General features: G+C 36.3%; 1 protein-coding gene across 3 annotated transcripts in view; it reads right to left on the bottom strand.

Annotated features, from left to right (window-relative positions):
* LOC103701594 (AP-1 complex subunit gamma-2-like) overlaps positions 1-19,270 on the bottom strand; it is a 37,767-nt gene that overhangs the window by 12,643 nt on the left and 5,854 nt on the right. For 2 of the 3 annotated variants that reach the window (XM_008783716.4, XM_017841472.4), the window contains exons 4-9: positions 18,879-19,052; positions 16,435-16,614; positions 9,816-9,970; positions 6,252-6,342; positions 4,411-4,574; positions 480-534 (exon numbers count right to left, since the gene is read on the bottom strand). In XM_008783716.4, the coding sequence (XP_008781938.2) occupies positions 480-534; positions 4,411-4,574; positions 6,252-6,342; positions 9,816-9,970; positions 16,435-16,614; positions 18,879-19,052 (819 nt within the window). The remainder of the gene's footprint in view (positions 1-479; positions 535-4,410; positions 4,575-6,251; positions 6,343-9,815; positions 9,971-16,434; positions 16,615-18,878; positions 19,053-19,270) is intronic. The other variant, XM_088716137.1, reaches the window with a different exon arrangement.

A 19,270-nucleotide genomic window follows, 5' to 3' on the forward strand; every position in this document is an offset into this window, starting at 1 on the left:
CAAGCATTTGCATGTATAGCTTGGTTTAAGGGCAAACTCAAGCTGGTAGAAAACATAATTCTACCTGTGCCATTCTTTAGTAATCATATGAACATGCCAAGGATGAAAGCAAAAATTTTAGTGTTGGCACAAAGTATGCTGACTCAAATGGCACGGCATGTGATAGTGGCCGTAACAATTAAAAACCAACACAGTTGAGCAAATACTTGGTACTGAGGCAAAGCGATATTTTGGCTTAGATGAAAACCATGTAACCACATGACACATGCCATTTTGGTTTCAAAATTTCTAGACCAGCAAAGATCATATGAAGATGTGGAAACAGTTAGTGTACTTCTTTCGGAATAATGCAGTAGGAAGAACCATCAAACTATGTATTATTTGCAATAATTTTAATGCAATAAATAAGAAATCAATAATCAGTATGTCAATATCTTGTGTCTTTAAAACATGAAACACCCTCCAGCTACTCAACCTACCAGAGATAAAACCTTGAACATCTGATCAATATACCATAGCTTCTCTTGAGAAAACCTGGCAAAAAAAAAAAATCAAAAAAGACAGTATTTTTAATTTGTAGTAACCAGCTTTACTTTATAAGCTGTTTGCAAATATATACAGACATAGGTCAGCATTGCAGTGGAACAATTATGCCAACTGTCATTCTCATCCAGTAAGCATAATCAGGAGCTTTCTCCACGCGCAAAATATGTAAACAGCAACCACACAAAGATTTCACCAAAAGAAGTCTCATCATTGCATAGCAGAACATAAGAGAGAATGTGCAGTTGGTCCTTGATCAGAAGAATTTCAATTCACTAAAAGTTGCTGAAGTGTTAACAATGTAAACTTAGCCTTTGTTCCCTTTGATATATGCCAATATCAAGTTTCAGATGAAAAGGAAACTGTTCTAAAGATTTATTGGAAGCAAAAATACTTCAGATGCTTCTGCCTTGCATAGCATTAAGCCTTCTTTATACTGCAAAAATATATTTAATTTACAACAGTTGTAACTGTAGAAACTCACTTGACTGGGTCATAAGTTGCATACTTTAATTACACACAATCTATAATATTGAAAATATCACGTTTACTATATATAATGGAAACTCTAGGAGTTCTACATGAAAGCTGGCCTCCAGGAGTGAAGCCCCTAGAATCCCAGGTAACAATTACATGGAAGAAAGGAAAAAAAGAAAGTACTCTTGCAGGCTCACATCATTATGAGAAGTACAAAATAACTTAACTCTCCCGTTACTCTTGCCTAGCATGTCCCCTGCAGCACTCCATTTTTTTAATAAAACACAAGCAGAGCATGTGCAGAGTACTAGAATTTTAGTGGCTTGTGAATATTTGTTAGATGGTCCAGTCAGCCATTATACCACAGATGTTTTTATCGCTGAATATTTGATTACAGAATCCTCCACAGCAAGAAGGATTCAAGACCCACCAGAACGATATGGTACCTTCAGTTTCATACCATTCTGACAGGAAACTGAGATCTAAGACACGAGACACCTACGGGGCACCAGTTCTCTTGAACTGGGATGACTCGGTCCATCCCATGCAGGTGTCAGGAATCAGGATGAACCAAGATTGCATTTTTTTTTAAAATTTTCTTCTTATTGTTCTTGGTTGTTTCAATATGTCCTGGTGCATACTGTCCCATCCCAGTACCATATCGCCCCAAAACCAAAACGTGACAAGGCCTGATACTGTGATTTAACACCCTTGCTCCATAAGATCAGAGAAATGCACAAGTTCAACTTCTGGCTTTATTGCCAATATTGCTATAGTGAATTATTTGTGTTGGTGCATTTACAATATTCTGGTAACTTGTGATAATGAATTCATCTGTATCTGTTGTATATTCCTATGTAACAGCATTCCATTGACATACAATAAGTGTATCATTCTTGTGCATCCTCAGTATTTGGCCTTTCTTACCACTGTGATTATTGATACACAATTGCACATACTCATACATTAACTTGGTTTTCTAAAGAGTGATTGCTAGAAGATTTCAAGCATCCCCTTTGAGGATGATAACTAAGTCATTCACAGTTTGCAGTGCATATTGAGAGGATGAGGCTTGCCATGCCCATCAGAGTGATCATAATTAAACCCTAAAAATTTCCTTTCAAAAACTGTTCTTTAGCAGTAGATATAAAGGAGCAAATAGTAAAATAAGTGAAAAGGAAAAAAACAAAAAGGAAGCCATTTAGATATGTTAAATAAATAAATATTGTAAGAAGACAAGATGTGCAGAAACCTTCACATTGACCCTCATCAAAGCTTTGGTCTAGGTCCATGTTTCAGATCAAAACAAAAAAGAAGAAAAGTCTAGATTTATATATTTCTGGGCTCATGGTTGAAATTCAACAAAACAGAACAAACTGCTGGTTACTGATGCGAAATCAGCTAATAATCAATCGAAATCATAGAAAATTAAGAAAAAATAGAAGGGCAAAAAAGGAAAGGCGAATGAATTTTCATTATCACTAAGCATGCCTTTACTTTGTGCTTTCCTCCATTTAAACACTGCAAGGCTCAAAAACTGAACCCCAAAGGTAGTATTCACCCTCGCTTCAGCGAACAAACATGATAAAATGAATGGAAAGGTTTAGGAGCTTCCAGCTAAAAGGGGGAAAGATGGCTGGATGGGTCATTGGCTAGCTGGTTACTTATTTTCTTCCTTCTCTTTCCTTTTTCTTCTTTTTTTTCCATCTCTCTTTCATCATTTCCAATATTTTCCAATCCACTTAGTTTTGCTGCACTAGTTTTCTTTATTGCGGCCTTCTTAGGTGGATCATAAGGTTGGGAATATCCATATCAAGGTCTGCCGTACCACCATGTACGGTCTGTTACGGGGCGTACCATATTGTACAAATACGAAACACCCCTTCAAGTCGGTACAAATCCCGTACCGCCCCAAACCAAGGCATACCGCCCCGTGCCGAGGCAATCGACCTGTATCAAGGCATACCAAGATACGTACCAGTCCGTACTGAGGCATACCTAAATGAAAATTATAAAAATGGGTAAGAAAGCTATTTTAGCATAGAGATATACTGTACCGAACCGAACTAAAGCGATAAGGTACCAATGTAGTACCCGATACTGAGATTGAATACCTTGATCCATATGCTTCTTCTTCTTCTTCGATCCTAACATGGGACCGACGTATGGCTGCTAAGTTAGATGGGCAAAAAGAACTAAACCTTCTGATGCATAACATAGCTTATCCTCTAAAAGAAAATAAAATAGAGCAAAGATTAGAAAACGACAAATTGCTATCATGGTATTCATGTCTCTTCCACATCCAAAGGAAGAAAGGTATTAGAAAATTTGACTTTCCAATTTTATCCTACTCAATTATCCCTTACGTCTAGTCAGCATAGACTCTAGCAGTTCTGATGAAAGTGGCGGATTTAGTCAGTTGATGTGAGAATGTTAGTCACAGATCTTCAACAACAAGATCTGAATGTCCTCGCCTTTTGCTTGCTCATTATGGAACTAAAGAAAGATGTTAGTTTTTGAAGAAATGTGATCAAGGCTCTCAAACCCAGCCAATTTCTACATCGAATTCATAAATTCCAATCCACATCAATAGACAAGCCCGACACCGGCATTCAGAACTGTTCCAACATGGATCTCAATCTATATGGCGTGTGATTTTCCCAAAAGATGGTTGCATTAAATTTATCCATGTATAGACATCAAAAAGTGCCTTTTTGCTTCTCAAAGTGGAATGAACAAATATTCCCTCTGCAAAAATCTGTTACTTGCATATACGCCCCTTGAAGAATCAGAAGTTTGCATCCATGTCCCTCCAGAATTCTGAAACTTGCATATATGCCCCAGGATTAGATGGCATCTCCTGCCATAACTATATTAACCTACTATTCTATTTTTGGAGGATTTTGGCATATAAACTCTACAAAAGGTGCTTAATTGTTTATTTGTCCAATAAAAAAAAAGAAGTGCATGTAAACTATTAACAGAATTTCAAAATGCCTCTTAAAATTTTCAAACATTTTATATTAAAGGATAAAACAGTAAATGTCAATTTTAGTCACCTTTTAAGTTTTAACTTGCTCTAAAACTCTGAATGATGAAAGTAATGTAACAGGGTAGGGAGAGTACACAAGCAAATTTTAAAAATTAGGAAAAGGACATGTGCTATTTTGACTTTTTGAAGGTTAGATCTGCAAAACAGGAATTTCCAAGCCATACAAATAAAATCTATCACTATTTTAGCCAATAAAATGAATCAGAAAAAATTAAATCACTTGTCCTAAAAGAAATAGTCAGTAGCTGCATTTACATGACATACTTACATCGTATAAGAAACATTTTGATTGATATTTAACTACACATAAGTTGAAATTAGCGAACATTTTCACTTACTTCTCAACAATTGAGCAAATTTTGGCAGTCAGATCTCCCTTGAATTCTTGATCACTTACTTCTAGGTAATCAATAAGTTCTTTTGTCAAAGACTTCACATTGGTGTCATTGACTAAGAGAAAAACAAGTTCAAGGGCTCTTTTCCGGATGGAGGCATCAGAATCCTGAAAATTACATATGCATATCCATAAGCCTTTATTGCAAGTACAGCAGAGGTGACGAATATCAAGAGGCAGGAAAACATAGTCACCACTAAAGGCAAATACCGACAATAAGCATAGCCGAAGAGCTTTGGCAGAAGCAAATGGAAGCATAATTTTTTTTCGGAACGAAAAAAAAACAGAGCATAACTATACCACATTGATGGCTTTCAACTACCACATGATTAAAGAATTTATCATTTCTTTAACTTAATAAGTATACTCCCACTTTGCATGGTGTACTTCTTTAGTTTCTCTCCCTCTTAGAAATTGAAAATTAGATTAATAAAAAAATTTGCATTTACAAAAATTCAATATTAAAAAATTCGAGTATGTATAGAATAACAGAAAGATTATAGCGAGGAAAACAATGGGAGAAGCAGTTTAGCACTTTAAGCATGAAGCGGGACTCATGGCTATTTTCGATGAGGCTTTAAACCATTATGCCTGGACATCTATGCTTATCACAAAATAGCAATTTGTTGGCAATGACATCATTAATGACACATCTTTGAGAATTGAGGCATTGGGAAGTGAGCTTCTTCCTCACAAATCCCCTTAAACCCTTCTCAAGGTTGCATTACATGGCCAGGCCTAATTTTATAGATGAGAAAACCAACATTTTTACATCAATCACTCGTCGTGTTCCTTTTGTAGTGTTTCATGTGTCCACCTATCACACCAGCATAAACTCTCATATTTTTCGCCTACACAAGTTATCAACTGCATTAATATGTGTTAACAAATTGTCCTGTGCATCCAGAAGTGGCTAAATAGTCAATAAGCATGGACATGTTAAGCTACCTCATGCAGCAACTTTTTTCTTGTTTGAGCTACGGTCACAAAGTGACCCTTCTAGTCACTCTTACATGGTCATCTCATGCAGTTGGATTCTTATTAAGAACCAAAATGCATAATGTTAGAAACCTTTTTCTCACAAGCTTCAAAAACTCATCCACAAGTGCAGATGCAGGCAACAAAGCAAAGCACTCAACTCCTGAAATTACAGCTTAAAAATAAATGAATTTAATATGTCTCAGATATATCATTTAAGTAATAAATTGTAACAAATGCTAAAATATCATATTAGCCAACTTTATGTCTGCCTCTTAAACACACTACTATATGTACAAGCAAATCTAAAACTACAGTTTGAACACTATGTTCTCTATTAGAAAATTATAAGATAGCCTTGCATTGAGTTTCCTTTTCATTTAGTACATAAAGTTAGGAAACTATTATATTGAGGATCGAACTCTCATGGATTGATATATTTACTTTTATTCTCTTTTAATATAAAATATACGAAAAAAATAAAAAATAAATGAATCCTGTATCTTCATAGTATAAATAAAACCTCCCATGGGTCTAGTTTAAAACAAGATCTAAAAAGGTGCAGCTGGCAGTATGAATTTAAAAATGAAGAAAAAGGACAAGAAGGCATCTCTCAATATCATTTCAATTTGAACTGGAAAAAAGTGTAGTAAAATCAAAGAAAGCAAGAAATCGTATTCAAATTATTCAATATCCCTGTAGGCAGACATTTCAGCAGGTGAAAATACCACTTATATATACTTATTATTCTCTACTATGCACAGTACATCTTCCCTTCTTACTAACAAAAACATGAAAATACAGTACCTTGACACACTCCAGAATCGTTGTTCTGTGCCTTTGCACTGCTTGAAAATCAACTGTAACAGCCTTCATGAGCATATGAAGGGCAACATATCTGACAAAAAAAAATAAGACTAAATAAAAAAAATGCCAAATTATTCAGAATAGAGATTCTGTTCTGAAACTTTTTCATTTCATTAGTGCAAGGACCATATAGAGATATAAATCCAATGACAATCATGTCCATAAAGGATCAGGCATACATACAGAGAGAAAGAGAGGCACAGAGAGAAAGAGAGAGAGAGAGAGAGAGAGAGAGAGAGATTGCATTGAGATGTTGATAGGAAACTTTAGATTACCAGAGTAGAAAGAACAAGAACACTGCTTATCAGAAATCATGACTTTTGAGACATGCAAAATCTGATATGCGATGATGATACCATACAAATCAGCACTGATAATCGAAAAACAACAAAAGAGTGACATACCAATCATTCATTATTTTAATATACATAAGCATAAATAAATAGACTTATATTAACTATTTGATATTAGATATATGCAGTCCTTCGTCGGGTAAACATACAGACATGCAGAAAGGGAGAGGTACTGTGCGCGCGCGCGAGAGAGAGAGAGAGAGCACTAAAGAAACAATAGGAAGCTCAATATTAACCCAATGGTAAAGCAAGTGTTGCCCAATGGAAAGAATAAATAGTTAAGGGGTATTTTAAAATCTAAGATGCAATGACATGGAAATCAGCATTAATCATCTGAAAACTAAATCTTTTACATATTCAAATAAATATTAACATAGTACAAACTACAAAGCCTTGTTCCAAATCTCCAACTTCTTGATATTAGTCCTTCGCCACTGTTATCTATACGAGACCAGGACTTAAATATGAATCTGAAAGGACATCCTTTGGGTTGTACATGAACTATGACATGGATGTCCAAAGTAATACAAGTAATTTTTCCTCACTTTAACATGTAATAATGTCACTCATTATTTTCTTCAAAAGAATATTTCCAATTAATTAATTCCTAATTCAACCACTCATCCACCGAGACATCTAAATCTTGCCTCATGCCATGAAGGTCCACTTTAATGCCTAAAATTTGTTCATGCGGTAAAATTAGTCATAGGGAAGTATTAAATATTGTCCGACCATTCTCTATTTAAATCTCCATAGAATTTGATGATAGCGTAACAACCCAAAGGTCCATCTCTACATCATCCCTCAATTTAGCAGTACTTCAGACATCTCAATCTACCTCTGCATCTTTCTGGAAGACAGAAACGATGTAAACAGAGTGGCCTTCTGAGATCTCATCATCAAATTGAAGCATATCCTCAGCCCTATCCTTATTCGCGCTAAAGACACACTCCCATGTAAACATGAATTACTTTTACGCCTACTCCTCGTAATTCCAATATTATGTGCATCACTTTCCTACTCTTGTTCATTAACAGTGTATCATGAAGAAATAATCCAATTGTATGTGCATCATTTATAGTCGCATCATGAATAGCACTTGCACCAAATTACCACTTCATGAATAGCAGTAACTGACGCATACATGCACATGATCCATTGGACTACTAGCTTTAAAATTAAACAAGGATCTGCATTCCATATACTAGGCTTAGATTTATAAGGCATTTGTTTGTAACCAAAGTCAGCACCTCCTAGAGGAAAAACCTGCGCCTACTTCAACTGAACTAAACTCTAGTTCTCCCTCTACTTTTCTAATCCTCAAACTAGACCAAATGTCCCCTCATCGCTATCTTCTGAAAATTTCCTTTTTACTCTCAATGGTACTCAGCAAATGCATTATACTTGTGAGTTGCATTTCCAATTCATGCGTGCAACTTATCAGGTGTTGATAATTCTTTATCCTTCTGTCCTTTCTTTGGTAACAAAAGAATGCATATAGCCTTTCTGATGCATCCACGTAATGTAATGAAATAAAACCTCGATGAACTTGTTCATAGCCTCTTTTCATCTTCATTTCTTTTGTCTTTATTTCTTTCTCTGGCATATCATATCACTGACATTAAATATTGGTTTTCGAAGTTTAGCTTTGAGTATATTTCCAATCATTTAATGAATCTCATACATCATGATCATCATCGCTGAAGCCCCAAGGTTGAGATTGGGCAATTGGTCCCCTACTTCCTCAGAAATGTGGACCATAAAATGCTCCAATGTTATGTTCCTCTTGTAGTTACCATGGAGTAAATCCAGTCCTTTCCCACTAATTATTATCTTTGGTAAGCATTATATAGGATCCATACTAGTAATATGTACTTTAGTACTATCATATAGTATTGTAATATAAAAGATAATAAATTTGAATATGTAATCAAAATGTATTCCAACTAATGTTTTAAGTCTCGGTACCGGGACCCATATCATTACCTTAATAGTATGGTATTATACAATAGACCCCCTAATCAACACACAGCATATTTTTGAAGTCAGCATAGCACCTGTCCCATATAACCATACAAAGGCGTACCGAGCCCCCATAATGTACCAATACCATAGCAGGTCAGTAGTGTTCACCTCATACTGCTTAGTTCCATTAGGTAATTAAAACCATGATTTTAGCTGATCTTTTAACAAGGATAGACTGAGACTTCTTCAGAAAACAGTTCAGTCATTTTGGTAACAAATTAGATAATGTCATGGATCTGGAAGATTCTATATGTTTTCCTCTTTAACAAGGGTATTTAGGATGGGCAAAATCACGGCTGAAAAAAGGAAATTACCGTGTAGCCAATAGTTTTCCGAATAGGTAAGATCCATCGCAAGTTCTTCCACACAATACACAAATGACAGACCATTAAAAGATTAAATACTCATTAAACGAAACATCTGGAGGAATAGTGATTGTGGGTGGAGGGGAGATTGTAGGTTATGTTTTATGGTGCATGTGCCAAACCTGTTTTGCAGAATTGCAGATTGGTCAGCCTAGTTCATGAAACTATTATCCATATCATATAGCTAAAAGGTTGTAATTATAGCATAGGCCCTCTTTGTAAAACAAAATAAAAAGGGATTACTGCAAGATTACATGAGCTTAAATTATAAAAACCAAGTATATAGGTCTCTCTAAAAGTCCTCTCCAGACCAAAGTTAACCTTTGAGAAATTTTGCCTACTTACAAGACTATGGCATTTGCTTTAAAGTTGTTCTCAAGCTGTATGATGGTGCTTAAGTGGATCTAAAATCTCCATATATCAGATAAGACTTGTTTGTTCAGATTAAGCAGTCCAAACAGAAGCTCTAAAAGCAAGGTCATTGCATATCATCCTTCATAATGATAATATACCAAGCCTACACTAAATTGCATATAGCATTGATTCTTTTTTTTCATTTTACAAAGAAAATGCATGAATGAAAAAAGATCCTGTACACGAACTTCAGAATTAACTAATGCTAATAATCCAGTCTGCCACACATTGCAGCATATATGACTACATTTCAGCAAAAAGAATAAGCAAAATATTTTGTCAATGATAATTATAAAATGGAGATTTCTCACAATCAGTCCTTGGAAATTACTGAAAAAAATAATAACCTGATATTGTTGTCACGATTTGACAAGAATCTTCCCAAAATATTGATAGCAAGCACACGAAGACCACTACTAGCTTCAATACCCATGATAGTTTCAACACATTCATACAGAATAGCATTTCCAGCATTTTTGTTTGACTCAGTTTTTGTCGCAACCTACAAAAAATATATATATATAGCCAGTAAAGAGCTGCTTAGACTAAATATTCCTGAACAGTTGTTTAAAAACAAAAAAAATCCATCACTTCTTTAAAAGAAACATTTGCTCCTTCTCAAATTTGAGGCCTAATCAGAATACATACGAACTCCAAGGAGCATAAAGCAATTATAATAGCATCAAGAAGCAGCAAGCAAACATTTGATTCAACAAAGTGCAGATGTAGGTGAAAGCACAGGGTCCAGATGGCAGTGGCTTAATGTGCCCTTCAAGATACAAGCATGGCCAGTAGCATGAGGTCAAAACCTTATGGGGAAGTTTCTTGTCTCATGGTCTAGTACTGCAACAACCAACAGGCTCCTTGCTACCTACAAGTACAAAAGGAGATCTATAATAAAGATTATATTTGAAGGCATCGAGGATGTATAGTTCATTGACTGGGTGACTGCTAAAGTTTTTTATATGTAATCATAGTCCCCTCAACATATTTGAAATTGTTGAAATCATGAATCCTTCCATGATTAGTGGCATCAGATTTGATGTGATTCAATCTCAGTTTAAAACAGAATCGGTTGAAGAGATAATTTTCAGATTTGATCGGTTGTGATTGCTGATTTTTAGCTGGTTTAAATTTATTTGTTACTATCTTTTATTCCTTTAATTTAGCTTGTAGTTTCCAAGAATAAAGGGATCTGATTTATGATCAGATTCTATAAATATTTGTATTATCAAAAAGGACTAATAGAACAAGTATTCTGACCTTTATTCATCCGATTGTAGTGTTTCTATCGTCTCCTCCCCGGTTTCATGGTATCAGAGCCGAGGGTTGTTTGAGATGGAGGAATGGCTAAAACAGCCATGACCGGTGCGCGCAGGGATGAGGAGTCCGGAGGCTCTACGGAGACTTCTGGACCCAACCCTACAAGCGCACCCACTACAACCACCGTCAATATGCCGTCTGCAAACATCTCAGAAAACTCATCTCTACAAATCACCACAACCCGTCTCAATAGCACCAATTTTCTCCAATGGTTCCGTTCCGCTTTGATGGTTATCCGAGGACGTGGACGGCTTGGCTACATTACGGGAGCAACAAAACAACCAGCTGAAGGAGATGCAGCCTAAGCAACCTGGGATGCTCAAAAATTCATGGTAGTGGCATGGATTGGTAATTCTATGGAGGAGAACATTAAAGAATCTTATCTATACTATACTATAGCTAAGGAGCTTTGGGATGCCCTAACTATGACATTCTCTGATCTTGAGAATTCGGCTCAATTGTTTGAGCTTCGGAATAGAGCACGTGATTTACAACAAGGAGAACAAGAGCCAGTATTACAATGCTCTTACAAGGTTGTGGAAGGAAATTGATTTGTTTGTTCAAATTGATTGGGAAACTCCTGAAGATGTTGAGAAATACAGAAAACAAATCGAGAAGGAGAGGATTTATGACTTCTTGGCTGGGTTGAATTCGGAGTTAGATGAGGTACGAGGTTGCCTGCTTGGTATAAAGCCCCCATCATTGATTGCTGAGATCTTTGTTGAAGTTCGTAGGGAGGCCAGCCGAAAACGAGTCATGCTCGGGGGATCAAAGAACCTGCTGACTGAAACTTCAGCACTTGCTACTCGTGGACAGGAGACATTTCAACCGAATAGGAGAAGCAATGTTTGGTGTGATTATTGTAAGAAACCAAATCACACCAAAGACAAGTGCTGGAAACTGCATGGACGGCCTGCAAGGCAGGATAACCGAGAAGACAGCAGATAGGGGTATCGAGAGCACACAAGACCGAATCCTCGAGACAGTGCTAGCTATCAAAGTTCAGCCAAGGGTTCACTGCCTAGACCTCCTGTTGAAAACATGCAACTTTCCCTTACCAAGGATCAATTAGAGCAGTTGTACAAACTGCTCACTCTTGCCCCTGCAGTAGCCACTTCTTCGGGTTCTTCACTTGCTCAACGAGGTAATTTTATTTCAGCATGTAAGAGCAGCAAAATTGAACCTTGGATTATTGACTCCGGGGCCACGGATCACATGACTGGGTGTGAAAGATTGTTTTGTTCCTATTCACCAAGTTCAGAAAATTTCAAAGTAAAAATTGCAGATGGATCTCTTTCAACTATTGCCGGAGTTGGGACTATTAAGATTAGTCCATCTATTGATCTGCACTCTGTTTTACATGTCCCTAATTTAACTTGCAATCTTCTTTCCATTAGTAAATTGACTAGAAATTTAAAGTGTCGTGTTCATTTTACTGAGTCTGTGTGCATTTTTCAGGACCTGATTTCGGGGAAAAGGATTGGCAATGCTAAAGAACGTGAGGGAATATACTATTTTGAAGAAGAAGCCATCTTGAATAAACAAGCTCAAACCACGAGTTGTGAGTCTATTCCTAGAGAACAACAAATAATGTTACGGCATCGTAGACTAGATCATCCAAATTTTTCGTATTTAAAGAATTTGTTTCCAACTTTGTTTCGTAATACAGATTTATTTCAGTGTGACATTTGTCAAATTGCTAAACATTCACGTTCTTCATTTCCATCTCATAACTATAAGGCATCTTCTCCTTTTTCCTTGATTCATAGTGACATTTGGGGTCCATCTAAGATTAAACACACAATGGAAAAAAAGGTCGTTTGTAACATTTACTGATGATCATACAAGGTTATGTTGGGTTTATCTTTTAAAAGAAAAGTCAGAAGCTGAGAATGTTTCTAAAAACTTTCACTCCATGATAAAAACCCAATATGATACGAGAATAAAAATCCTTCAAACAGACAATGGGCGTGAGTATTTTAATCTTATCTTAGAGAAATTTCTTCTAGAAAATGGGATTATTTATCAAAGTTCATGTATTATAACCCCACAACAAAATGGGATTGCCGAAAGAAAAAATTGCCACCTTCTTGAAATAGCTAGAGCCCTTATGTTTACAAGCGAAGTTCCAAAATATTTTTGGGGGATGCCTTGTTACCTAATAAACAGGATGCCAACTAGAGTTCATAATTACGAAACTCCTCTAAATGTCTTCCTAAACACTTACCCAAAAAATAGAGCTGTCGTGTCATTACCTTTAAAAGTGTTTAGTTGTACTTCATTTACTCACATTCATGATCATGAAAAAACCAAATTAGATCCTAAAGCTAGAAAGTGTATTTTCTTAGGCTATTCACCTACTCAGAAGGGCTATAAGTGTTACTCTCCAGAAACTCATAAGTATTATACCTCAAAGGTTGTCATATTTTTCGAAAATCAACCTTTTTTCACAAAATTCCCCTCAGAGGGAGCATCATAGTGATGGGAAGTTTTGGAAAACAACCGCCTCCTCTCCTCTTCTCCCCATTGCTAAATTCGAGTCTAGAACTCCAGTTACTCCTACTCAACCTTCAACAAATTAGGAAAGTTCAATGATAGGGAGAGATGAGCAACTCCAAGCACCACCAGAGCTCCGTGTTTATTCAAAGAGGAAGAATCCTCATATAGTAGAACACCTCACGGACAAACTACAAAGTCATGAATCTAAACTGATATCAAGTAATGATAATCACTCTACTCCACACTTTGATTCTACTAGTAATGATTTGGATGTTCCTATAGGTCTTAGAAAAGGTGTTCGGTCTCGCACACAATATCCGATCTCCAATTTCATTGCCAACAGCTACTTATCCAAACCGGTCAGGACTCTTATTGCAAATTTATCATCCTCAGATATACCTAAGTCTATGCAGGAGGCCTTGTCAATTCCAAAGTGGAAAAAGCCAGTTGAGGAAGAGATGGCAGCACTAGAAAAAAAAGGGGACTTGGCAAGTTGTGCAAAAATCGAAAGAAAAATCACTAGTTGGCTGCAAATGGGTGTTTATCATCAAATACAAGTCAGATGGTTCGGTTGAGCGCTACAAAGCAAGATTAGTGGCAAAAGATTTTTCTCAAACCTATGGTATAGATTATCGGGAGATCTTTGCACCAGTAGCAAAGTTAAACACTGTAAGGGTTCTCCTATCACTTGCTGCAAATCTAGATAGGAAGCTTCAACAACTTGATGTCAAGAATGCTTTCCTAAATGGAGACTTAGAGGAAGAAGTGTATATGGAATTGCCACCAGGTTTTGATGAAGCTAGAGTTTAGGAAAAAGTTTGCGGACTCAAAAAATCTCTATATGGATTGAAGCAATCCCCGCGGGCATGGTTTGGTAGATTTATGAAAACTATATGTCAACAGGGACACAAACAAGCTCAATCTGATCATACTATGTTCTACAGGTATATAGGGGATAAGATCACTGTTTTGATTGTTTATGTGGATGATATAATCTTAACAGGTGATGACTGTAAAGAAATGGAAAGGTTAAAGAGAACTCTTGCAACCAAGTTTGAAATAAAGGATCTGGGTTCTTTACAATATTTTCTTGGAATGAAGATAGCTAGAAACAGAAGTGGCATCTCAGTATCACAGAGAAAATATGTGTTGGATCTTTTAGGAGAGACAGGCATGCTTGAAAGTAAACCTGCTGATACTCCTATAAATCCAAATCAGAAGTTGTGTGACTGCCTAGGTAGCACACCTGTTGATAAAGGAAGGTATCACCATCTAGTAGGGAAGCTCATTTATCTTTCTCATACTAGACCTGACATTGCCTTCGCTGTGTGGTAAGTCAATTTATGCATGCACCTTTTGTAGAACATATGGATGCTATCTACCAGATTTTGAGATGCTTGAAAAGAACTCCAATACGTGGTCTATTTTTCAAAAAAAATGAGGAAAGGACTGTTGAAACATTTACAGATGCTGACTGGGCAGGTTCAGTAAAAGATAGACGATCAACCACTGGATATTGTACCTTTGTATGGGGCAACCTAGTGACCTGGAGAAGTAAGAAGCAAGCAGTTGCAGCAAGAAGCAGTGCGGAGGCAGAATTCAGGATTGTAGCCCATGAGATTTGTGAAATAATGCTGAAACTATTATTAAAGGAACTCAGAATTAAGAAGAATGAACCCATGAAAGTCTACTGTGATAACAAGGCAGCAATTGCAATTTCACACAATCTAGTTCATCATGATAGGACAAAACATGTTGAGGTGGATCGTCACTTTATCAAAGAAAAGATAGAAGAAGGAACGATTTGTATGGTTTATATACCTTCGTCTGAACAAGCTGCAGATTTACTAACGAAGGGACTCTTCAAACCTGCATTCAAGAAATTGGTTGACAAGCTGGGTTTGTTCGATGTATATAGCCCAGCTTGAGGGGGAGTGTTGAAATCACGAATCCTTCCATGATTAGTGGGATCAGATTTGATCTGATTCAATCTCAGTTTAAAACAGAATCTGTTGAAGAGATAATTTTCAGATTTGATCGGTTGTGATTGCTGATTTTTAGCTGGTTTAAATTTATTTGTTTCTATCTTTTATTCCTTTAATTTAGCTTGTAGTTTCCAAGAATAAAGGGATCTATTTTATGATCAGATTCTATAAATATTTGTATTATCAAAGAGGAATAATAGAACAAGTATTCTGACCTTTGTTCATCCGATTGTAGTGTTTCTATCGTCTCCTCCCCGATTTCAGAAATCAAAATAGCATAACTGATGCCCCTAAAGAGACGAGCCTACCAGTACTGTCGTCAAATAATTACAAGGATTTGCAATATCCATCTTGATCTTGAGGTGAGGGAGACAACAAAGTACAATGAAAGGTTTGGATTCCAAATTGTGGTGATTAGGCTATGAATCAAGTGTTATATCATCGATTTCTTGGTTACATTCCCCACAGCACAATGTTTCTTGAGTATGGAAAAAGTCATATGTTACAATGGAAGTGGGGATGCATAATTTTCATTTCATGCAGTTGGTGATGCGGGAGAATGACGGGCACAAAGTGGTAGATAAAATGACAGATAACATTGCTAACTACAAAATACACTGGAGAGATGTTGATGACAGCCAGATTTCAGCACTTAATTGCAAACATAATGCTATCACATTTTTTGCTTCTTGATCATGCTCCTTGATTCATTCAATAATTCCTACTTCTTGCTCCTTCGTATTCTAATTCATGGTCATCATTATCCTTATGCTTTTGTCATTTAGTATGCAATTTTAGTATCAAGACAATATATACATTAGTATATGTTAAACTACCACCAACTACATATAATTATCATCAAACGGTATGTACGGTGACAAACTTGGATGAAGTTTCTTAATTTTTTCCGAGTTTTTATTACTAATACTTTTTTTAATTTTTTTTAATCATTGAATCCTTTTAATTTATTTTTAAAAAGTTTCAGATAAAAACAACCAACTAGAACATTTTCCAACAGAAACCACTAAAACTACCAAAGATGCATTTGGGTTAGGCCAGACACTGAATTTCTTCATTGAGAAACTCAAAACATGATTACTGTACCCTACAAGGCCAGCAAAAGAACCAAATTCAAAATATAAAAGCAAAGGAAATTTACCTGAGCAAGAATGTCATTCATATACTCACTGGAATCTGCATCTCCTTGGCCCAGCATACGCATAAGCCTAAGCACTCGGATGTGCAGAAACGGGTCTGTGATCCCAGCAACGTCATACTCAGGTGCATATGGACTATTTGATACATCTCTCAGTATTCGAACCAGTCCTTCTGTGCAGTTCTATAATCAGGATGAAAACTAATCTATGTCATGAAACGTTAAAAGCACAACCACTTAAATAGGAAGTATACAACAGAAGTTTCAAGACATAAAGCAACCTAACACAACTACTGACACCCAAGACAAGAAATTACACAATCTTCATGCAGAAAAAAAAAATGAAAATCAGAATGCCTAACACTACACTATACTGTCCAACCAACTTAAATACCGGGACTTAAGAATAAAAAGATTGCTAAACATATTAGATGGTAAAAAATGGTCCAATTACTTGACAAAAGCATATTTGGCAGGGAATTGCAGTCACAAGACTACTGGAACTATGTGCATGTGAGTGCAAGTGCATGTGTGCGTGTTAGAGAGAGAGAGAGAGAGAGAATCTACAAGATGTTCAAACTCAAATACTAGTCAAAGGCACTTATCTTCCACGCAGGACAAAAAGCTATTGGACTCCATGATAGGCAATAAGAGTTCAAGAGTTGAAAAACTTTAATCATCCCCTTCATGTAGACTACGAAACTATGAGGAAATAATAATCATCCACAGAGACTTCCAAAAAGAAAACATGGATAAGCCAACAAATGTAACTGATTTATATTTTTCCGTTGCTACATATAAATCACTGACTGATCTGGCGCAGAAAAGAACAGCATGGATGAAAAACAATGTGATTACATATTACTTCAAAAAGGCAGCAGGACAAGTCTCGCCATGGTAAGGAGATAAATAAAGTCTGAAAATGTTAGAAATACTAAAACACATGGCTCCTGGAAACTGTTAAGATGTCATATTATGCCCAAAAAATATAAGAAGTTTTGTCGTTTGGTGATACTAGCCCCAGTTTTAATAGTTCATGTAGCTCCAACTAAGTTCACAAACCCTGGTAGCACCTGAAAGCCACCACAATAGGCCCCATCCATGCCCTTAGCCTCTGTGGCGCTTTTATTCACCAGTTTTTTCCCTTTTGGCCCATTTGCAACCCAAATGCCACTAGTCATGCCCTCCATCTTGCACAATTATGCCATAATATGATGCACAATTATGCCACAATTGAGGAAAAAATACTAATTTTATAAATGAAAAATTGGCAAAATTAGAGTCTTTCGGACCAGCAATACACGCCAAATTAAGGGTTTCTATAAATCTAATTTCAGTATACATAAAGCAAAAGTTGCCCCTGACCAATATCTCAGTAATAAGAGTCCAAACCAAGCATATTCCTTTTCCAATCCCGAGCAACACTCATCAAGGCTACCTACCAAACCAGCTTCAGTCATGAAATTCCATTTGGTGCTTCAAGGTGAACCCAAAAAGAACATATCTTATTGCACTTCTTTTACAGCAAAAAAACTCTCCTCGCTGTTGTTGCATGGCAAAGATTTGCTCAGAGACCAGTACTGCTACCAAATTTTCAACCTTAATCGCGCTCTGAACCAAATCTAGAACACACAAAAAGCTCAATAATCTCAAATGTTTAAACAGAACATCATCCCGAATCTCTCACTTTCTCTAGACTCTCTGAAAGGAATTTCATGCTATCAGAGAAACCACTTGGAGATGGGAAAATTTCCTCACACATTGCTAGTCCCAAGTACTATGATTACCAGGAGAGGTCAAACTTAAGCCACCCCAATCCCTTGCATCGATTCTTTCCTTGATGTCCTAGCTAGGTTTTCTGTCATTTCATTGGTCTAGACACAAAGCAAGCCAGCTCCAGCATAGAGATCCGAGGGTTCTTACCCTCCTCATTATTTCCACACCCATTCTCATTACAAACACAAATTAAGGGAACTCTTGAAAGAGTTTCTCACAATTTCTAATATCACAATGTTGTGCTTAATTGAATTACACATCAATTTGGACACTAATCATATGATCATAATGAACAGTGGAAGAAAGGTACTAAAACAAAATAAATAAAAAAAGAATTAGAAGAAACCAATGGCATATAAGAAAGATATATAATTGAAAGAATGAAAGACTATATAAAGAATCCACATAATGAAAGTATGAAAGAAATTCAAGCATCAGGAAAAGTTAACTTAAAGTTTTTTAGAGTTCCTGAACTGCAATTACAGTTATGTTCCACTTGCATAGTTTCCTTTACAAAATTGAAAGAGATGTAGGATTGAAAGACTCACCTAATATAAGAAACACGAAAGTAACAGAAGAGTTTGATCAAGGTCAAAATTAGATAAAATATCATTTGTATAATCAACATGGCAAAGAGTTTGAAACAGATACAGTCACGATATGGACCATACCTTTCTCAAATATTCTAGGGCGTCGGTACTAGCTTTGCATAGATCTGTACAGAGCTGAACTCCAGCTATTAAAACTCCATGATGTTTTTCCTTCAGCGAAGAAGAAGAAGGGCCCATAAAGTTTTCTGCTAAGTCCGGAACTTTTCTTATTATCCTTATAGAGCACAAAGCAGCCTGAAAAACAAGAAATCACCTTCAGTCACTGAACAATGAAGGCTATTCAAATCTAACAAAGCATTAGGTAAGTCATATTGTATCAGTCAAAAGCACGACTACACAGCCTAAACTCATTCAAAAGTGAAGGCGACTATATCAGATTTTATAAACTTACAGTATTTTTCAGGGCTAAAAGAAACAATGTAGTGATTTCAAAAAGAAACAGCATAGTGATC

Source organism: Phoenix dactylifera, chromosome 2, assembly GCF_051530095.1.
Source record: "Phoenix dactylifera cultivar Ajwa chromosome 2, Ajwa_hap1_PhDact_Kaust_v1.1, whole genome shotgun sequence".
NCBI classification, from domain to species: domain Eukaryota; kingdom Viridiplantae; phylum Streptophyta; class Magnoliopsida; order Arecales; family Arecaceae; genus Phoenix; species Phoenix dactylifera.